At 38.6% G+C, this 21,521-nt stretch overlaps 1 protein-coding gene and 1 long non-coding RNA gene across 9 annotated transcripts in view; one reads left to right on the top strand and one right to left on the bottom strand.

The window, feature by feature from the left end:
- LOC306985797 overlaps positions 1 to 20,072 on the top strand; it is a 28,767-nt gene extending 8,695 nt beyond the window's left edge. Inside the window, exon 4 of the long non-coding RNA XR_013794864.1 lies at positions 19,970 to 20,072. This is a non-coding gene — a long non-coding RNA (uncharacterized lncRNA). The remainder of the gene's footprint in view (positions 1 to 19,969) is intronic.
- Positions 16,139 to 21,521, bottom strand: part of znf385a (zinc finger protein 385A) — a 79,090-nt gene continuing 73,707 nt past the window's right edge. For 7 of the 8 annotated variants that reach the window (XM_079588455.1, XM_079588457.1, XM_079588459.1 and 4 more), the window contains 3 exons: positions 20,609 to 20,793; positions 20,392 to 20,484; positions 16,145 to 20,255 (listed from right to left, as the gene is read on the bottom strand). In XM_079588455.1, coding sequence (XP_079444581.1) covers positions 20,031 to 20,255; positions 20,392 to 20,484; positions 20,609 to 20,793 — 503 coding nt within the window. In that variant the 3' untranslated portion in view covers positions 16,145 to 20,030. Of the gene's footprint in view, positions 20,256 to 20,391; positions 20,485 to 20,608; positions 20,794 to 21,521 lie in introns of all 8 variants that reach the window. The other variant, XM_079588456.1, reaches the window with a different exon arrangement.

Below are 21,521 nucleotides of genomic sequence, written 5' to 3'. Positions count from 1 at the left end.
AGTAGTATGTGCGAATTCAGTATTCGTAGGCGAAAAGTACCTGGATGACCTGGCTAGATTCTGAAGTGTGAATCCACTGGAGACTTTACTATCCCATGAAACCACAGGAGAAGATTTGTGAATGGCAGGGAAGCGACGCTACTGATGCCGTAGGTCACATGACAGTGACAACATGGCGGATGTAGTATGATTTATTCATTACCCATATTCATACTATAACAAACATATGCTTGATACCATATGTAGAACATACTTTTTGAAATGATTTAGAATCAGAAAAAAATGTAGGCCGGGATTGGGAAATGATTTTACCCATTCGGAATTGATTTGATCTTTGGATCGTTGTCGTTTCCTATTGCTGCAATGTCCTCGAGGTTATTGTGCCGCCCTCACGCCGGTGAATCACAGAAGAGATGTCATAGCAAAGAGGAGGGAAAGTTATTTTGATTAAAGATTACAAGGCCACATGAATAAAAATAAATAAATAATGATGTGCACGGAAAAATCATTGCAATTACACACAAAGCATGGCAGGACTTCATCAGAAGAAGAATAGTAGGCGAAAACGAAAATTGATTGATAGGGGCCATCAAACACAAAGAATTTTGAAGAAATTTGTCCAAACAACACAGCACTACTTCAGCTCTGTGACAGCAAACGTCAATATTCACCTTGAAGATCTCGCTTCCCAAAAAAACTGACCAAAGAGAACATCACAAAGTGAACTTCTATGAAAGAGATGCAATTGCTTAAACTTTAATGAGACACCAATGGTAAAATGTGAAAATTATGGTGTCACGATCATAAAACCTGGACAGTTGGAGCCCCAAGATGAACTTTAACATATGCACTGGCCAGCTCAGTCACCTGACTTCAACATTATCAAATGCTAATGTAACATGCTAATTGTAAAGCAATTGCTGAATGAGTAAGGCAATATAGAACACTTTACATTCACCTGTTCTCAAACTAAGCTCATGGTCCACTTGTCACCATGCTCCCCACCCCAAATATTAAACATTATACTAAATCTTCCACTTATCATTAATCTTGCACACAAACATTATATAACACCTTTTTTTAGCATTTACTCTCCCCTTTGAATGCCATGGTAAAGCATGCTGACATTTTTTTAAACAATTCAGATTACCATACTTAAAATGTCTCAGTTTCATGAACTCAAAAGAAAAAGAAAGTTCTGAATACTGTTAAAAGTTCATTTGTATGAACAAATTAGTTTAATTTAAGTTGACCCTACTCAAACCAATCATTTTTTAAGCGTTAGGGTTTACAGTGAAACCCAGAGGCTTTATTCACACAAAATCTTTCGTCTAAGGCCCTGTTTACACCTGGTATTGAGATGGTATTCAGAAACGTTTCTGTATTTGGCTGTGTTGTGAGCACACGTGTTGTAAACTGATTATTTTATTTTATTTTTTTCTCCCCGCCCCTCTTTCCTAACCTATCGTAAAATGAGATACTTACTGATTGATCCACACTCCGGAACAGATCGTAGCGGTAATGCACCAAGATGGATGACAACCGCCGTTAAAAACGAAGAAGAAGAACATGGCACTAGGACAGGAAATACAACAAAAGTCTAGACAAGACATGGGGAAATAAATTACAATATTATTTATGCATTAGGTCCATAGTCTTTTGGGGCTGTTCGAACACATTCGACCACATCCAATCCAATCCAATCCACTTTATTTCTATAGCACATTTTACAAACACAAAGTTTCCAAAGTGCTGCACAGAAGACTCAAAGCATACAAACAATTAATATAAAATTATTAAAACAAAATAAGAACATCAGGTTTAAAAAAATATATAAAAGATAAAAAGAATAAACACCACAGAGGACCACACAACTCACACAGAGTTAAAAGCCAAAGAATAAAAATGAGTCTTTAGACGAGCCTTAAAACACTCAACTGTAGGGGCAGTTCGGACATGGAGTGGCAGACCACATGAACGTCTACACTACGAAAGCAATCCGGTCTAATGCCTTTTCTACTACCTCTGGTTGTGGTCAAAAGTGGACAAACTCAAAATGTTTTAGACCCCGTTTACACCTGTATTTACCGTCGCCCACTTGTTATCCGATCGACCAAAACACATCTTATGCTGCCTTCACATGCTATCTGAAAAGTCGTGATTACGAGCTCAGTGAATTCATGTCCATTTTTTTACTAGGAAACTAGTATTTACTTTAATTCTGATAGCATGTGAAGGCAGCATTAATACCAGGTGTAAACATGGCCTAGCTTGCCACCATCCATTAGCATTGTATTGTAGAAAGCAGCTCAGACATTGTAATAAACTAAATACATTAGCATTGTATTGTAGAAAGCAGCTCAGACATTGTAATAAACTTATTTTTTTGTGTTTATCAGAAGAAAGATAATCAAATGTTTGGAAGAACATTACAGTGAGTAAATGCTTAAAGAATTTTAATTTAGGGTGAACTACTCCTTTATGCTCTGAAAGCTTTTGTGATACTGGCATGTTGATTGCCACAGGAAATAATTTTGACTTGTCCTTCAGGAATGCACGTACACCGGGCTAATGTGTTGGAGGGATTGAAAGCAAAAATGTGAAGCATTTTTTTCTTAAATAATGAATTCTTAAATGAATTATTCTAATCTCAATACATATAAGCCTTTTAAACTGTACATTTTAGTGCTTACTGTTTGGCCCCATGTACCTCTATTGTAAGTCGCTTAGGGTATGTAACTAAGTTTTTTGCTTACAATTATGTCAGGCAGTTGAAGTTTAGGATTTTGTTTGGAAACTGTCTTTCTTCAGTACAGTTAATGGTGCAGACCTTCCACAATTCAAAGTTGCAATGCTATTATCTTTGAGTTCAATTTACACTTTTTTAATAATCTTTAGTTTATAGCAATACCTATTGCTTGATTCTCCATTGGCAACCTTTTTAAAGATTTTTGTTAAGGCTGCATTCCATTCAGAAATGATCATTTCTGTGCCATGTTTGCTTGTTCCTCTGCAGTGAGGGCTTTTGGAGCAGTGAAGTGTGAAGGAATCGATTTTAACAATCATTTAAAATGCACTTTTACGTCATCTTTCCGCTGTTACTGTTGCACAATTGCTGAAATTAATGGACATCCGTTGATTAATGAATAAATAAACCTAATTTAATACACATGATTTGGCTGCACTAATAACCACTTTTACAATGTAAACAAAAATATATTTTAAATTGTTGGTTTAAAAAGAAATTTTGAATGCTTCAGAATGTGTGTGTACAGTGTGTGTGTGTACAGTGTGTGTGTGTACAGTGTGCGTGTGTCACCAGTCTGTTCAGTTTGTTGTGTTCATGGACTTTTAGTTTGTAATCCTTCAATTCCTGGTTTCCCTTTCTTTAGATTCATTTAGATCACACATCACAGTGGAGGATCTTTCCCAATTTTTTAAAAAAATGCACATGCGCAACTCTCTATTTGCTCCTGAGAGGGAACGCCTATTAAACGCGTACTTTAGACAAATTGAGATGTTTACCGTGTCTACGCGGTGCATGACTTGTGCCAGGGCTAGCATCTCTAATCATAGCTTACATTAACTTTTACTAGCAGTGATTTTAAATGGAATGCTCCAAATAGCATGACAAACTTTACCTGTCTAGTAGAATCTTCGCGACTGCGGCATCAGTGGGAAGCCCAACCTGTGCTTTTAGTGCACACCAGCGTGTGAAATATTCACCCAAAATCACTCTGGTCTTGTTTCTATATTCTGCGGCCTTTCTCTTCTTATCATACACTTCGTATACATTTTTTCTCTTTCGACCCTCAGCCATTTTCAAAGGAATGGCTGAAACTGTAACTCATCACACATAATACACCTGAAAGTGTGCATGCGCAGAAAGCGAAAGCCTTATGTAAACATATCACCAGAATGATTGACACTTAGGTGGACCAATAGTATAGGCTACCCATTGACACTTAGGTGGACCAATAGTATAGGCTACCCACCCGGAAAAAGAAAATCCTCCGCTATACCTTTAAGGCAGAGGTAGAGTTACACTCACAGACACTGCAACTTACAAAAGTTCATTATTTGCCTGTGCTTCAAAGCCTTGCTGGTTAAACATTTCATTCGCATCCTGATGCGCTGTTCTAACATGTGCTTTTCTGAGCGCATACATGAAGCTCAAAGGCACTAAAAGCCTGTCAAACAGCACCTGGATACTGAATGTTATCTTTCGAGTCTTATTGCGCTAATACTGTCAGATAGATATACTCACAAGGTTTACATAAACACAGTTGGTTATATCTAAAGTGTTCTATATCTATATTCATTATATATATCGAATCGTGAGGTCCTTGCGGATACCCAACCTATGGTCCCAAGAACCAGCAATCGGTCCTCTGTCTGCGCCATCGGATCCCGGGCCGTTGCTCGTCTCCCAGATGTCGGCAGCCACACACACTAAATCTTGGCTCCTACCGCCTTCGTCTCAGCCGTGGGCTGTCGCATCTGTGAAGTTCTGGGTCTGCGCCATCAGCCTTCCTCCACCTTCACCATTGGGATCTCGTCGTCCTACATCACCATCCCTTCGCAACATCTTCGCCACCTCCTAAACCCCCTCCATCCCTCCCTCTGCCATCATTCTGCTACTGCGCAAGGTCACGCCTTGCCGGAAGGGCGCATGATGTCACCATTCTGTTTAATTTGTTTTGTTCATGGACCTTTAGTTTGTAATCCTTCAGTTCCTGATTTCCCTTTGTTTAGATTCCCGCCACTCATTAATTTAGTGTTGTTTGGTTGAGCTGTGTTGACCTCGTTATCTTTTGTATAATGTATATATTCACTGGTTGTGGTTGAGGAGAGACCCCTGCCATGATTGTAAAGTGCTTTGGGTGTACAGTAGTACATAGGAAATGCGCAATATAAATATACCTCATTCATTCATATATTAGTTCATGTCTGTTCCTTTTGAGTTTGTCCGGTCACTGTAAGCTTATGTATGTGAACTCTTCTGCTGGTTTGGATTGCTACCCATTTGGATTATATAAGTAAACTTTGTGTTGGAAGTGGAACCATACTCTTCTATGTTTCCGTCTATATACATATTAGGGCTCCACAAGTAATCGCAATGAAACCGCACACGTTTTGGCAAAGGCTGCGATTGATATCTATAGCTTATATATAGCTTGTTAGTGCAGTGCAACTGGTCGGTAGTAAATGCTGCTCCATCTGAACGCCAGAGGATGCTCTCACTCAGACACGGCAAATATGCCCCACCGCAGACATACAATAAAATTCCAGGAAACCCCTATCGCTGTAGCTGAATAAACAGAAGATTTACATTTTTGGATTGATTAAACATGACTAATAAACACACATCTGCCTTATTCTGTGTAAGAAGCCACACCATCTTACAGAAGGATGCTCAACTGTTGTTATGAAGTGAGTTTGGAGTAAAAGCATGTTGTCTTTTGTTGGACAAGATGTTCATAAATGCTTCATGTTTGGAAAGATGTTTGACGTGTGTTGATTTTTCAAATGCACATTATAAGTGACTCAGACTCACAGTGCTTTCAGATGGAGCAACGTTTACAGAGCTTTACATCAATGACAAGCTGCGCATAAAAAATTATCGCAGCCTTTGCGATTTCAAAAACGCGATAAGCCAAATCGGTGTGAGTGCGTTTACATGGAAATTGCGATTAATCTTGCAGCCGTAATATATACCGTTCCACTTAAGCACTATCACTTGAGAAGGAAAGTACTTAAGTGAAACAGAAGATCTATTGTTCTCCACTAAGAACTATATATATATATATATATATATATATATGAGATACAAAATATTTATGACAATTCATTTTTGCAGATTTATGACAACTGGCTAAATATTCTGATGCAAAGCTTCTTGCGAGTGAAGTTAATTTCAAAGGGCCCTTTGATGTTGTTATTTTTGAGCACTTCTGTACAATAGTTGTTCTTCCTTCAATGTCCTCTGCATATGCATCATGTTTGCCATTTGAAACACACTAGTGAAACACATCATGTGCACTAGTCTTGCAATGTGTATTTGATTTTCCACAGTAGCCTGGTTGAGGAGTCCAAATACATTGACATTGAAATTGAATCTTTCCCCTTGACCTTCCTCATCTCAATAAATGGTTCTGTCAGATGTCGCTGAAATTAACACTTAAATAAATATACTGACCCGTGTATTGCCCATGTAACCCATTAGATGTGTAAATGTTGCAATGTCATAATGAAGGCAGTGTCCTTTGATACCAAATCTCTCGATTCAGGAGGTCTATTATGAGATTCATTCATCAGTTGATCAAAAAACAGTGTTTTCTTTATGCGTTTCATTTCTGTGGATGCTGGAATTCCCATGTCGGTACACGCCTCTTAGTCCTTCGGACAGGAAATGGTGTTGTAGCTCAATCAATGTTCTGCAGAATGTGATGAATACATCTGCTCTGCTAAATAACCTAGTGGCTTATTCCAGTGATATTACACTTTCCGCGACTGACCAAACCCTTCCCAACCAGTTCCCAGATAAGGGCATCTGTGCTCTCAACTCCTCTACGCCTCCCTATTCCTTCGGCACTCGTCTAAAATGTTTAAGGGAAATTGCAATACGACAGGGATCAGGATAGGCCAAGCAATAACTGAAAGTCAGATTGGAAAGGATTAAACTTGTCTGACTGCCATTATGCATTCACTGATTGGAAGAGGGGGGGATCAATCTTTACCAAATGTATTCTTGTCCCTTATCTGCGTACTCAATCTGTTCATGCACATTGTTTGACACCTATAGGCCACAATTCTTTCAGCGCCCAATCGGTGGCAGACAACGACATTCATTAAATATTAAGATGCCTCTCGATCTTGCAATTATTCACTACTGATCGCTTCCAAACTGCAAAAACTGGCCCAAAGCTCCATTTTGTAACGACCACCTCTGTTCCATGTTCACTTTGGCTTTGGAAACCAGAGTTTAATGTGTCTTCGAAACTGAAGGATGAACGCACCAATAAACAACGTGGTCAGACTTGTGAATAACCAGTAGGCCCTGCGGCTCTCCAGAAGGTGATTTATTGCCATGGCAACACACGGCTTCTCTAGGGGTAAAGGCCATGGGTGTAAAAGTAATTTCCAAAGCAATAATACAGCTCTCACCTGCTCATTACTTTTGACATTTTTCTCTTTTGTTTCTTTTTTGGAAGAGGACAAAAGAATTGAGGGCCTATTAAAGACATTATTCATGCAGCTCTATGGACTCTAGATCCATTACATACACATAGGTATGATTATTGCTATGAAAACGTTCTGAGATGTTGCTTAATGGTTTCTGACAGAACACAATGGAGAACTTCTCCTTGCGCTCTGCCCTTGAAATCTCGCATTAAGCTTTTGCATGGAAGCAGGGGTCATATTGCTCCTACAGATATCAGGTGAGTTATTGCCCACAAAGGGAGTTGTCATAATAGTTTTCCATAAATACACCATTAAGAGATCTGTCTATTTACCCCAACTGCAAATATTGATGGCTTGACGCAAAGCTCTGCTCTTTATATTCTTTGTATATTATCTGTGCTTGGAAATCGTGAAGTTTGCTAGACTGTATAAACAAAAGTTGCAAGTCTTTTTCTATCGAGTCCGAAGTGGCTGTGATCTGTCTTGGCTTCACCGTTGTTTTTGTATTCACTGGTTGGATGCCTGTCAGTTAGAATAAAGATGTTCTGTGATGCCCAGCATGTGAATAGTTGCCTTTGTAGGGCTGCAGATATTGATGCTTTCGGCTAAATACAAGTTTAATTGATGTCTTGCACTTGCAGGGTCACGCTGGTTGAGAAAGATGGAAAGAAAAAAAAACACGGAGAATGTAGTTTTGCCAACAGCCTTGACATAAGATCCCTCGGTTTAAAGGTAATAGTGCAGTGATGATGTGTTACCATGGACTGAATGAAACGTCTTTACAGTAATTTTCTAATATATATTATACAGCTTGTTTTATTTGTAAGCGCACCGAAAATGTCTCATTAAGTTGTCTGTGCAAACAGAAAGAAACAAATGCAGTCCGTATCTGATTGTCCTCTGCCTCATTAGCTGAGTCAAATTTTCAATTAGAGATGTAGCTGACGATGTCCTCCATGTCACTTCATATTATGTGCATTATGAGAGATGATGACAGCTCTATATTCTCTTGTGCGCATTTGCAGCTTTCGCATTATTCGTTACTCGCTACAATATGCTTAAGCACACGTTCATTGTTCTAGATCTTTATCGATGCATTGCATATGTGTCCCTATATGTGTTTTCTTCTGTAGAATGTTCCAGAGGAAACGCTGACAAGTTGTTGATTGCATCACATCCCATCACACCCAACGCCTACACTCCACACGCACATACATACGCAGATACACAAGATTGATGACCATAGGCTTCCCAAATGGTTGTCCCTCTATAATAGACAACTGCCATCCAAGCTGCCCAGTGCATGATGATTTGATTATTGTCATAACACACAATCATAGTAAACCGCCTTTCCTCTATCCATAAATCACAAATCACCTAGAGTAGACCACCCAAGTATTTTCGGAAAATGTAGATGTCACTCTACTGAAAAAAAACAACCTTTTTTAGTGAAAAGTCAGTGAAAGGAGGTGCTTAAAAAGTCAAGCTAGATATTATATGAGTGTGAATGCTGGTTATTTTACATTTATTTGACCCTCACCAAAATGTAGGATGCGTCTTAATAACAGATTAAAATGTGGTTTTGGTATTTTCAACCCACATTAAACAGACAAAATTGACCCATTTTTAAATTAAACAAATAATAAAATAGATTGGCCAGAATCTTAAAAAGGTTGCAAGTAACAGGGCTTAAGACAACGGAAAAACATATGGAGCATCGGCTTTTATTTCTGCTCTGATAGCTGTGAGACCACGCAAAAACACGGTGAGTGCGTGTTAGAAATCAGGAATTATGAGAGAACATTGTGCTTGGTATGTTTTTCGTCTTCAAACCAAACCTGGGTCTTCAGGCAACAAAGTTTAAATCCCGTCTGGCTACTGTGCTTCCCATAATGTTTACGGATTATGTCAGTAGGAGGAGAGTAGCTGGTATTTTGTGGCTGTTCAAACACATTCGACCACATGAGCGTACGAAAGCACTATGAAAGCAATCTGGTCAAATACGTTTTCTACTACCCCTAGAAGTGGTCGAAAATGCACAAGCTCAAAACGTTTTAGACCCTGTTTATAGCTGTATTTAACATCGTCCACTTGTGATCTGATCGACCAAAACACATCTTAATACCAGGTGTAAAAGAGGGTCAAAAAAGACAGCATCTTCGAGAGAAGCTCTATGCCTGCTAATGTGTTGGGTGTTTCATCCACAGTGAATGCTGAGTAGAATGCTGAATGTTCTTGGGATGTTCACTGGGATTGAGCAGTGTGTACGGTACCAAATCAACTCACCTCCTTTCGAAATTGCATTTCACTACAATAACTGGTTTTACAGTAAGTCATGTGATTAATATATTTGCAATGGGATCTAGCTTCGAGATTTCATTTTACAAGTTCATTGTTGCAAGCTACACATTGCAACCATGATTGCTAAAGCAAATCTTTCAGTATGCGATTACATCCCTCTAGCTATCCATGTCTGCATCTATCAATTTTTCCATTTAGGCCCCACTTGGATTGTAGTCCATTGTCTCCACCAGTTGTTGAGAATGAAATAGACAATTCTGCCTGCAAATGGGTCTATTACAGACTGATTCATTGCAGGCTTTGGGAAGAAAAGGACAGCAACTGTTTGTGTCCATCTACAGCATCTCTTGTGGCAGGCTGTGTATAGGGAGACCGCTCTAATTATCGATATGATGGGCTCACACCTGAACCTGCCAGCTTTTGTTTAGCTGGAGCATCCTGGGGAAGCTGATAGAGATTATAATGTCTTCCCTATTAGAAACATCTGCCAGCTCACAAATGTGCGTACAAAATCCCTGTAACGATTTGGTGTGGCTCAACAACACGCACCGCACAAAGAGTTTCAAAGTAGAAGTATTTTAATAAACTCAACGATCACTTCAGAAAAACCACAGGAGATATAATAAGACTAACCACACTTAAACGTCAACGACACAGAACAGAAAGAACTCAAGGCTTAAATACACAGGGAAGCGGTAATCAGCTGATCAGAAACAGATGGAACTAATTAACAACCAAGGAAACTAACTAAGGCAGGTGCACACTGCGATTTATTACAGTCCTTTACGATTGTTCCTTGTCAGACTGGACAAACATGATCGTCGCTGTAAGCCATGCCACACTCTAAGATCTCAGTTGTCATTGATGTGAGACTGAACGAATCAAGACGCGTTAAAAACGGATGCATGCAATAAAATTTGTCCAGAGTTTTACATCAACAATCAATGACATGTTCGGTGTCAGTGAGCTGCATTACACGCGGGATTGAAATGGTGGCTACAAAGAAATCTCTAACATTCATTTTGGTCATGGCTTGATTGAAAAACAAAGACAATTTGGTGGTCGTCGTAGGAGAAGTCACACTGCAGGACTGTGAGTCAAATCTTCTTACACTGCCAGAATTTCGTCGGAGGTCAAATGTTATCGCAACGGTCATTAATCAGCTGTCGGTGAACATGTCAAACTAACGATCAAAGACTTCAGATTTTAGCCTAGGATCAGAGGAATCTTTTAGAACTTACAAAATTTGTCTCAGACGGCCAAATCGTGGCCAAAATAGTACAGCGTTCCCCCTGTAAGGAACAAGACGTGGACAAAGTACTGACTGAAAACGAACAAACACAGTGAAACTAAGCAGAACTAAACATAACCCTGACAATCCTCTCTACATCTGTGTTTTTAGTCCAATATGAGTTCATGTACCAGTTTTATATAATGTTTACATAATTATATATAGAACCAAGTCTTTTGAAGATCTTTTTAATATTACTTCATAAACAATATCTACAGTTATTCATTAAAAGCATTTATCTAGCTTTATTTGTCACTTCTAACTGTTGTTCATGGGCCCGTACCATGATCGTAGCGGAACAACCTCATTATTACAGTATTGGTTTTGAGTTGACAAAACCAAACCAATCCAAATAGGTGTTGGTACCATGATGCTGATCTTCAACTTCCTCTATTAACTCAGGCTTTGATTCTGAGTTTAGGTGTGACATCAGTAGTGAACAGCCAATCACATGCTGTGGAACAGTAAACTGCGGATCACTTCTTGTGAGAAAAGTGAATTCTCTTCTGCATAATATTACGAGATATTTAAGAATTTAAACAAATTTACGCAGCAAATAGAAAAGAGCTGTCTATGAAAGAAAAATTATTTCTATATCAGTGCAAGTAAAAGTTGTGAAGTTAGTTTGTAGTTCTGTCATGACAACTCTGAGAGTTTGGCATGGTAATAGATATGGCAAAGTTAATGTATTTGGTGGAATAGATCTGCTACGCTGCTGCTGCTGCTGCAGAGCAAGTACTGAGACTTGCTACTGCCAATACATTCACAGACATTGCTGTGAGCATGTAAGACATGTAAGACATGCTGCTGCTGCTGCACATGTAACATACATGAAATAACCGCACGTAGCAGACCTATACAGGTGGAGCTGGGGAAGGTGGAGGGTTTCTGGAAGCGTGTTGCGGACTTCTAACAACAACACTACCGGTATTTCACATGTTGAGCCGCAACTCATTGGCCGCTGATGAAACCGCAACCAATCAGCTGTGCTTTGCAGATAATAATGTGATCTCTACCAAATGAGTTAAGGATATCAGCCTGCCCCATCTAGATTGTCATGCCAGAACTACGTAATTGGTGTAAAGAGAATTGACATTTAACCTCACATGTAGTCATTTTATAGCTTTTATCTATTGATTCTGAATCTTATTTATATCACAAGTGTTAAATACTAATTGATAAACTAAAATTGTACATGTGTAATGGATTAAGCGTATTGATTACATAACTAATATCTAAATCATACAAAATTATTATTATAAATAAACATTGCTAAAAGCCAGATTATATTGTTTTTAAAAATAGTTTCCTATTTAGAGACCTCTTAATTCATTTAAGTTGAAACACAGCTGATTGGTCCTCCTCTTTAGACTTTACATGTGTTTCAACATGTAGAACACCATGAGCTGTAGGAAGGCAAAAGAGATGATTCTAAAGGTTTATTATTCGCTGTTGAATTGTGTTACTTTACTTAAATTAGTCATACATGTATTTTCAATTATTTTGAAATATTTCTTTTGTAATGTCACTTCTCTTTTTTGTTTTCTGTCCGAGGCACTCGAAATTCTACTCAGATGAGTTAACATGAAGGGATGCTTCACTGAGCGTCTAATACTAAAGAGCCTACATTTGTGTTAATCATTTATATGTGACCCTCATGCAGTGGCCACTTGAAGCAGCGCAAGTCTGGGATATTAATTCGTTTAGAGGATTAGAGTTGTTATATTATAATGAACCTTTTTGCTTTTCATTATATAACAAATTACACCCTCTCCAATTATCAGGATTGTTCGCTTTCCTTTGAAGTCGGATTGCAAGATACACACACAATCCAAATTGGTGTCTGATGTAGCGTCCATAATCGTGACTGGGGGAAAAAAAAGCTGTCAAATGTCCTTTCAAACAGCCATCAGAACACCCCCAACCCCTCAGGGACACGGGTTATCTCAGTATTGTTGCTCTCTCTCTGAGATGGGTGTCACACTGAGAGGTTGAAAGCTTTAGAGAAGTTTTGCCTTTAGCATTCACACTACATGTGTGGTGCCACTGCTGGGATGCGGATGGGGTTCACAAAGCCATGAGGCAAGCACACAGAGCATCATGGCAGAGGGAAGCACATCTCTATGGGAAAGATGCAGGTGAAGGGGGTGGGAAAATCAATATGTTAGTATTTATGCGGTTAGAGAGCATAGTGAACTACACAAATAATACAAGAAGCTTTTGCGCACAAAGTAAAAATAACTGTTTTCTATTTGAATATATTTTAAAATGTATTTTATTCCTGTGATGGCAAAAAATGTCATTAGCCATTACTCCAGTCTTCAGTAAACGTACTGATTTGGTGCTCAGTTATTATCAATTTTTATTGGTACTCAATTATTAATACTGGTTATTAACAAATATTATTAACAATTTTGTAAACAGTTTTTGCTGTTTAATATTGTTGAGGAAACCATTTGTTTTTTTAGGATTCTTCAACATTAACGCAGAACTAAAAAAAATGGCTGAATAAAAGTATTTAATTTCTTCTTTTTAAAAAAACGTACTTAACCCAAACTTTTGAATGGTAGTGTAGAATGCAAAAATTTGAAACGACACAAACAAAAGTTTTCAATGTTGAAATTAATGAGAAAGACTGACGTTAGGCTGCTGAATTTTGTTGTCCGCACTAGAATAAATACATTTTTAAATATATTCAAATAGAAAACTTGCAATAATTGTAAAAAAAAAAAAAAAAAATTGGCAATAATATTTCACTATATTACAGTTTTTACTGTTTTTGATAAAATGTATCCTTGGTGAGCATGCGATACTTCTTTCAAAATCTTTAAAAATATATATTTTATGATTTTTTAATATTTTAAAATAAACATGTTCTGCAGTAAAGTGATGGGCTTTAAATTGAATTAAGGGCCACAGGACCACAGTAAGACATCAAATCAATTGAAGCTTTTTACAATGCCACATATGAGGGCTCAATTTCCTGGTAATTATTGAATGTGAACAGAAATAATTAAATCCCCTCCTTGTGACATTATCATAAGGAAGAAATTTAATTCTCATTATTCCTTATGTTCGTGAATAATCTCAGGCGTTCACAAAGAACTCGTCAAGTTCAGCTCTATCTCTAGTGGGGGGGTTTTTCACCGTTGTTGTTGTTGTTGTTGTTGTCAGTATTAGAATATTTCGTAGGTGTCAAGTACATAATCACCCTACTCATTAGGGTGCATTAATCACCCTACTCCCTTTTCTTTCTGTCTTATCTGCCTGTCTTTCACCTTTAATGATTTCCTGTTGTTCGGTGTATGTGTTATTTGCTGTGCAATTATCCCCACAGATCTGTTAGGTTAGTGCTAAACATCTTTGATAAAAGCACAGGCACATATTTTAGCTAATGGAGTTCTCCATTTGCAGAGCGCGACACGTGAACCTTTCAAACTCTGACACTGTGTCCTTATGAGATGTGTGTCTGCCACAGCTCTCCTGTCTCCTCTTCCTTTCACCCATCCTCTCTACCCCAGTACGTGTACTTCAGCTGTGTCCCGCTCTCAAGTGTTATGGAGACGATTATAGCTCTAATAATGCTCGGATTTCAGTGCAGAACTGCACTTTCCTTGAGTTTGGATGATGCTGATCTAAAACTTTAGGGAACAAACTTTAAAAGGGTGTATGTCATGAATAACATAACCTTCCTTCAGTTCAAAAAGACCATTTATTGCAACTATATGCTGCAAAAAAAACCTTGCTCCCAAACCCTTGGATTGCTGATGTAAATTCATTAACATACAGCATGACTGCAGAGATTTGCATGCCAATATCTGGAGAGGCCTCTCTGTTAGCAATGCCATTAAATGACAGTTGCTTGGTTAGCGCATACAGCCCTGAAAAAACATGCCAATGGATTCTATATTAGTAGTCTTCACAGTTTATTGGAATGTTGATTGATGGACATTAATAAAAAAACATGATCATTGCTGCATACCACACAGCAGATGACATTCATTTTAGGTTTGTATTTTATATGGCACATTTATAGCACTCTCACTGTGGCAACTCATAATAACACAAGAGAACATAAGTATTTCTACACCCAGTATTATATATCATATGGTCTGGGGAATTCCATGAATAAATAATTTTGAATGATGTTTCTAATAAAAACAGTAACCTGCAAGGTCGGAGATCAAAGTTCAAATCTATAAAGGCAAACGGATTTTGACCTTAGTTACTAACATTCAGTCTGTCAGGCAACATCAACACACTATGGACTGAAATGTGTTCACAAAAAAAAACTACAAATGAGGAGAGGGGTAAATATAAAGTTCAGACAGACACATGATCATGCCCCATTTTTATTTATTTTTTTGGCATAGGCCTATGGCATAGCCTACTTCAAAATAAACTATTTAACGTGCACTGAGTTTAAAACCAAACCATGAACACACATCACAGGTGCTAGTGTATATAAAACATGTACTTATACGCTATTAAAATAATTTAAAATATATTTTTTAATTCCTCACAGCAGCAGTTACTGTACAAAATCATCCGCATAGCCTACTAGTCCGCGTATTTCTGTGCGCTTTATGCACTGTGAGCATATCAGTCCTAGAGCGCCATCTAGTGACCCAAAATAAGATTTTACACACAAGCTGCTTAAATATAGTCACTTCCTGTGCAATGTAGGCTACTCTTGAAACACGTGGGGTTTATTTTTTTACAGTTTCTGTGAAAAAGAACGTCATCTTATAATTTAAAGTGAAAACCCGTCAACTGACAGTCACCAAATTCCCTGTGAGACACTTAAGATTTGAGATTTTATAGGCCTGTATAATTGTTTCTCGTTAGTTTTTGTTATTAGTTATATAGGTTAGGGCTTTATGTTACACAACTCATATTTTTTCATTAAAGTGTATTGCATTATTGTAGTGTCATGTCATGTGTGTTAGGTGTTTCGTTTGTGTGTATGACTTTGTGCACCTTTTATGACTTTTAACTGCTTGTGGAAAAAAAAGTCTACTTGTGATGAAATTTCATTCATATTGATTTTTCTTCATTCTCTTTCAACTTGTGTTATTATGGTGGTGGTCAGTATATGTTAAAGGTACATTTTAGTAGCAGTGTGGCCTTGCTAATTCTGCAGAAAGGGGCTGTTGGATTTATCAGTTAAAAATCAAATCAATGGTTTAAACTGCACAGATTATGTCTATATATTTTACAGAATGATTACATGCCAATTTTTTTCTATAAAAACAACCTTTTTTTACAGTATGTCTTTAATAACTTGAGAGTGAACTTTTAACCTTAGACTATAATTAGAACTTCTCATTTAAAGAAACTGAAAAAAGAAGCATGAGACATGAGTTTTAATATTCTTTATTGATTTATAGACATTGATTTTTTTCCTTTTCTTTTTTTTCCCTGTGGTAACTCCAAGTTTCTCTGATACCAAGTATTTCCATAATTTTCTGTGTTTGATTTAAATTACATCTATATTATTTTACTCACATATGCATCTATTGGTTGATTTCCTTATTGCAATAAACAAGAGTAGCCAGTATGAGTTGAATATTGCTACGTTCCATCACACATACTGTTCCCATCTGACAATTGAATTCAAAAATAACTTTATTGGCAAGACGAGGTTTGACCGAAGCTTCTCCGTCCACGTCTGCTCCTGGAGAGGCCTGGGGTGGAATAAGGCTAAGGCTAAAATAGACTTCACCAACTAACATTACACCTGCCCTGAAAGGTTGAATAAATCTACCAAAGACAATTCTGTACAGTGATGACAGTTCTGACTACAGGATGAACATGGTCTTTACAGTGTTGACGGATGGGACTAAGCGAGTCTGTCTCGAGCCTGTGGAGTGTGTTAGCTGTGATGGCTTTATCACCTCGCATGGTTTCAAACTACAGCATGTGTCAGTGCGCATAGTGTTACCACAAAATGCTCATCTGAAATCAGCCGAATACTCCGTCCACTGATTGTTTTAATAATGAAGTTTGGGATAGAAACAGCTGATTGTAGATTTAAAGGAATAGGTCACCCCAAAATTAAAACACTGTCGTTATTTAATCACCCTCATGTTGGTCCAAACCCACAAGCTGTTGTCCCGTAGAACACTATAGATATATATCATCACTAGGCATATGCATGGTCAAAATTCTTGGAATCTGCAATTTATATAGTTTTGGAAAATTCTGAAATTAGAATAGAAGTACATTTTTGTTTAGGTAGCAATGTTGCTTTGAAATAACACCAATGTCAATGGTTTGTAGGCTACGGTAAACTACGATTCAAACATTTTTACTGTTTAAAAAATATAGATTTTGACGAAAATTAAAAGTTATGTAATGTATGTACGAATGTAGCTCCGCCCCTTTTCAGCATTGCGCTTGTGTTCTGTCTTCCGTTTTGTATTTCCACAGCATGAAGGTAAGATCTTACGGATTTATGAATGAACCGCTCATTTTAAAGTCTGCCCGGTTTACTGACATTTGTTATGACATTCGCTTCAAATATTACAACGCTCACGATAACTTACTGTAACTCTACAATAAGTAAATCCACTTTAACAGCCAATTACTCTTTTGACAGCGATGCCATAGAAATATACAGATCTACCGCAGAAACACGGAAGTTCAAACACAACATTTTAAAGATGGCTGCACGCTTGTTTTTCTGGCGCACAAATTATATACAGTATAGACCTTATGCGGAATATAAGATCTATACTGTATATAATTGGTCTGAACGAAAAAAGGCAGACATGCTGAATTAAAATGCAAAATTACTCTGACAGTAGGTGGCGTGAATTTCAAAGTCTGAATGGCAATTTTTCCGAAAGACGGTTATTGTATTTATCACTACAAAAGACTCCATACAAGAGTCATAGACTATTTTTGAACACTATGAACACCTTGGTCGCTATAAACTGTTGTTGTATTGTGATACTTCATACATATCTCCTGTTTTCCTCTAAAAAAAAAAAAATAGCACATGGGTTTGAAATTACATGAAGGTTGAGAAAATGACAAAATAAGTTGAATCTTTTAGTGAACTATCCCTTTAAGGCAGATTCTGCCCATCGAAAGTTTTCCAGAACCGGATTCTATCCGTACGCACACGACACTACACAATACACACTGACATGAAACTACACCATATACTAGTGCCTCGGTAACTAATGAGAAACAGAGGTAAAGTTTCATCAAAGCACAATGGTGGACGCTAACCACAGTTAGCATGAAGTAATGGCATTATCATGACGCTTCCCACACAATGCAAACAATGCCACGAAGAAACGAAAAGTCGAACTAAGCTACGTACGCAAAGGCTATGGCTGACTACACATTGTTTGCGTTCAGATATACCCTGTCCCCCCACTCAGAGATGAGAAAAGACCCTTTAATATGAAGGACCCGTCCCTCTGGGTGCCCATTAGCATTTGTACTGAAAAGGCTAATGTATCTCTGTGGAAGAACATGGAGGCCTATTAGCAGCCGTACAGAACCATTTATAAAGGATCTTCTACAACAAATGACATAATTCAATTGATTATTGCATTGCAATATCCAAACAACAGTAAGACATTGTCACACTCTGCTTATCAATGGAAGACTGCCGCGTAGTTCCACCAACACGACAGGCCCTAGTTTGATGTTTATCTGTATTCGTACTTCACCTCCAAATGCGCTTTCGAAGCCGCATTACGACCCCATCCAAGTGCAGGTTTTCAATCTTCCATAGAAAAATATTCTTTTTTTCTCGTTAATTTTTTTTTTTTGTCAGAATTTCCACAACAATATTTGTTCAACGTAACAGTGTACCATGAAAACAAACCCAAAAAAACAACATCAAAACAATTAATTGATCATAATAAAAAAAAAATCATATGCATTGCATGGCTTTAGATTCAAGACAGGAAGTTCATACCAAAAAAAAAAGGAGAGATTGCACAGTCGTGTCCTTGGTGACCTCCTCTGCGTCTTCACTCGGTTCAGTTTTCAAGACTCTCTTGGGGTTCCACTGGAGTGGCTGACCTGCGGTGTCAGTCTTTGCCGGATGCAGGCTGTCTCGTGAGACTGAACGCAGAAGGGGGGCGTATTGCTAGGGGTTGCATAATGTCCACCGAACATACAGAGACAAAATGAACAGAGGAGCCTGTATGTACTGTTAGTCCAAGTGTGTGCTTAGATTTGCTGCCTTTCTCTGAAAATCTAAGTACCCGTTCATCTTTATTCAGCATCTACCAGCAGTTACATCATTCTCTACGCACACATTTCACTTCTGAATAGTTTTCCTAAGTCAACCAGCTTGGATGTTCTGAACTAAACTACGCTACACTACGCAATAGAATAAATAGACATCTACTGATTTTCTAAGATCTAAGACAGAGGTCTGGGGTTTTTCAGTCAACCGCTCCTAGCGCTAACGGATGTAAAAGCGACACAAAAGAGATCTCGAGTATCTCTTCTGCATCTCTCTGTTTCCCTAGAGAGATGCGACTATGAAGTCGACGACGCTGAGCTTCTAACGCTCATTTCGAACCAGAATTCGGAAAGAGTCGAGCATCCTTAGACCTTCCCCACAATCCCCTGCTGCGAGTCTTGACGTGGTGGAACTGCGACTGAGATTGTGGCGTTTTTCTCTTGCAAAGATGCCGAAGCCAGACAGGACAAGTTGAATACAGCGAATACTACGAGAAGCGTACTGATGTAACATGGTTCTCAAGGTGCATAGGGGTTGAGGGTGCATTTATTCAAAACAACAGAAACATTTAACTGTAGTCTTTGTGTGTTGGGTTGTGTGTTTTGGGGTCTCTAGATAGTTGCCTAACTCATTCCAGCATGTCTGGCTACGATGTGACTTTTGCTACCTCACAGTATGAGTATAAATAGAGGGAAGGAACAAGGATGTCAGATACATACAATATTGCTCTATTCCAACAATCCCTGCATTTGTCCATTCATCCACCAACGAATAAATCACTCAAACCAAAGGAACGGAGATGGAGGAGGCAGTTAAGGGTGGTGAAAAGAGAGTTGGAACGCCAGTTGCACCCTCCTTCGTGATTGCTCCCACTTTGCGCCCCCTTCTGCTTGGTTTGATGATTGACGTTGTTGTTGATGAGCCGATTCTAGTCATTTCTGTGATGTTTCACTATTTTATTTTTTCCGTCTTCACAGTGTGCTTTTGGAGGTGAGGCTCCGGACTGGCTGTGATTGGCTAAGGGGGGTGAGGGCGGAGTCAGTACGGCGAGAACAGGATGGGACCGTGTGAGGTGCGCATGGGCCCCGGAGCTGGTCTCAAGATGGCGTGACTGAGGGGCGGACCCTGCAGCAGGTGATGATGCGGATGGGTGGGGGCTGCTGCGCGGAGAGCCAGCTGATTGGAGGAGGCGGCCGCTGCCATTGCCGCAGCAACGGCCAGAGGACTCGGCAGGAGGCCGGCGCCTAATGCTTTGGTGAGATCCTATATAAGATAAAAACGTTATGACTCAGCGATATCATACTGTAATTTGACATCCAATTATCAAATATAACTTTCAGTGCATGTTAGCACATTTAAATTAGGATTGTGACCAGTATCAGGTTCGGTTACCACTTACCGCAAGGTCAGCTCCCCTGTGCTTCTTGTGCCGGCTCAGGAGGGGGTTTGGCTTTCCTGCCACTCCGTCCCGGTGCCGTCGACTTGATATGTGCTGCAAACAAACCAAACATAGTCCGTAGATGAACATTTATTTAGTATTAACAACATGGCGAGCTTATTAAAGCACACGGACTAATGTTATTTCATGATACATGAAGACCATAACCCTCGCTCACCTGTTTGAGCTGTAGTTCTGAGTTGACCCGCACATTGCAGATCTCACAGTGGAAGGTGCGTTCCTGAGTATTGGGGTCTGAGGCCCCGCCTCCCTGCTCCCCGCTGGGCTTCGGACCCAAACGAGGGTATGCCTTAATGGGGCCCAGTCCACTGCGGGCTTCCAGAATGGTTTTGTGTTTAGTGCCTGAGGAGCACAGAGAAAAACAAAGGTGGTTTTTATAAATGAAAACACATGCGCATACTGTATACATGCATTTAAACTATATGGTTCAAGAGTTTGGGCTTGGTAAGCCTTAGCATTCTTAGTTTCTTAGCATTCATATTACTATGATATTGGCTGTTTATTAGTACTTACAAATCACATATTAATGCGTTATTCTGCATGACCATATTCTACATCCTTAATCCTATTCCTACCCAATACCTAAATGAACCTAACCAGTAATAAGCAGTAATTAGGAGTTATAATTAATAGTGAGAATTGGACACTAATCTAAAGTGTGACAGAATGAATAAATGAATACATAAAATAAAATAATAACAATAACAGCAACAACAATAATAAGATAAAATTTAATAAAATGAGAATATTACGAAATAATAAAAGATAAATAGATTAAATGTATTTATCTATAAAGATCATATGAACTGTAATATCCAGTCGCGACCACTAGAGGGCTCTTGAATCTTCCACTTTGAATTCTCCTTGACTACTGCAGCTGCTCATGCCAGAGATGATTCTTATTCCTCCTGTCCTCATGTCTAATAAGCAGTCACACCATTCTTTTATTGGAACGTTTTGCATCTGTAAATAATATCCTTTTTGAATTTCATTCAGGTTACATTATTGTACAGGGCTGTTCATAAATCAAGATATATCGCTTGGCTTTCAATTTCAAAAATGTGTTGCAA

This window comes from Phoxinus phoxinus (assembly GCF_949152265.1).
Source record: "Phoxinus phoxinus genome assembly, chromosome: 18".
NCBI lineage: Eukaryota > Metazoa > Chordata > Actinopteri > Cypriniformes > Leuciscidae > Phoxinus > Phoxinus phoxinus.
Note: the sequence above shows the minus strand (reverse complement) of the source record. Positions and strands in the feature narration are given on the sequence as shown.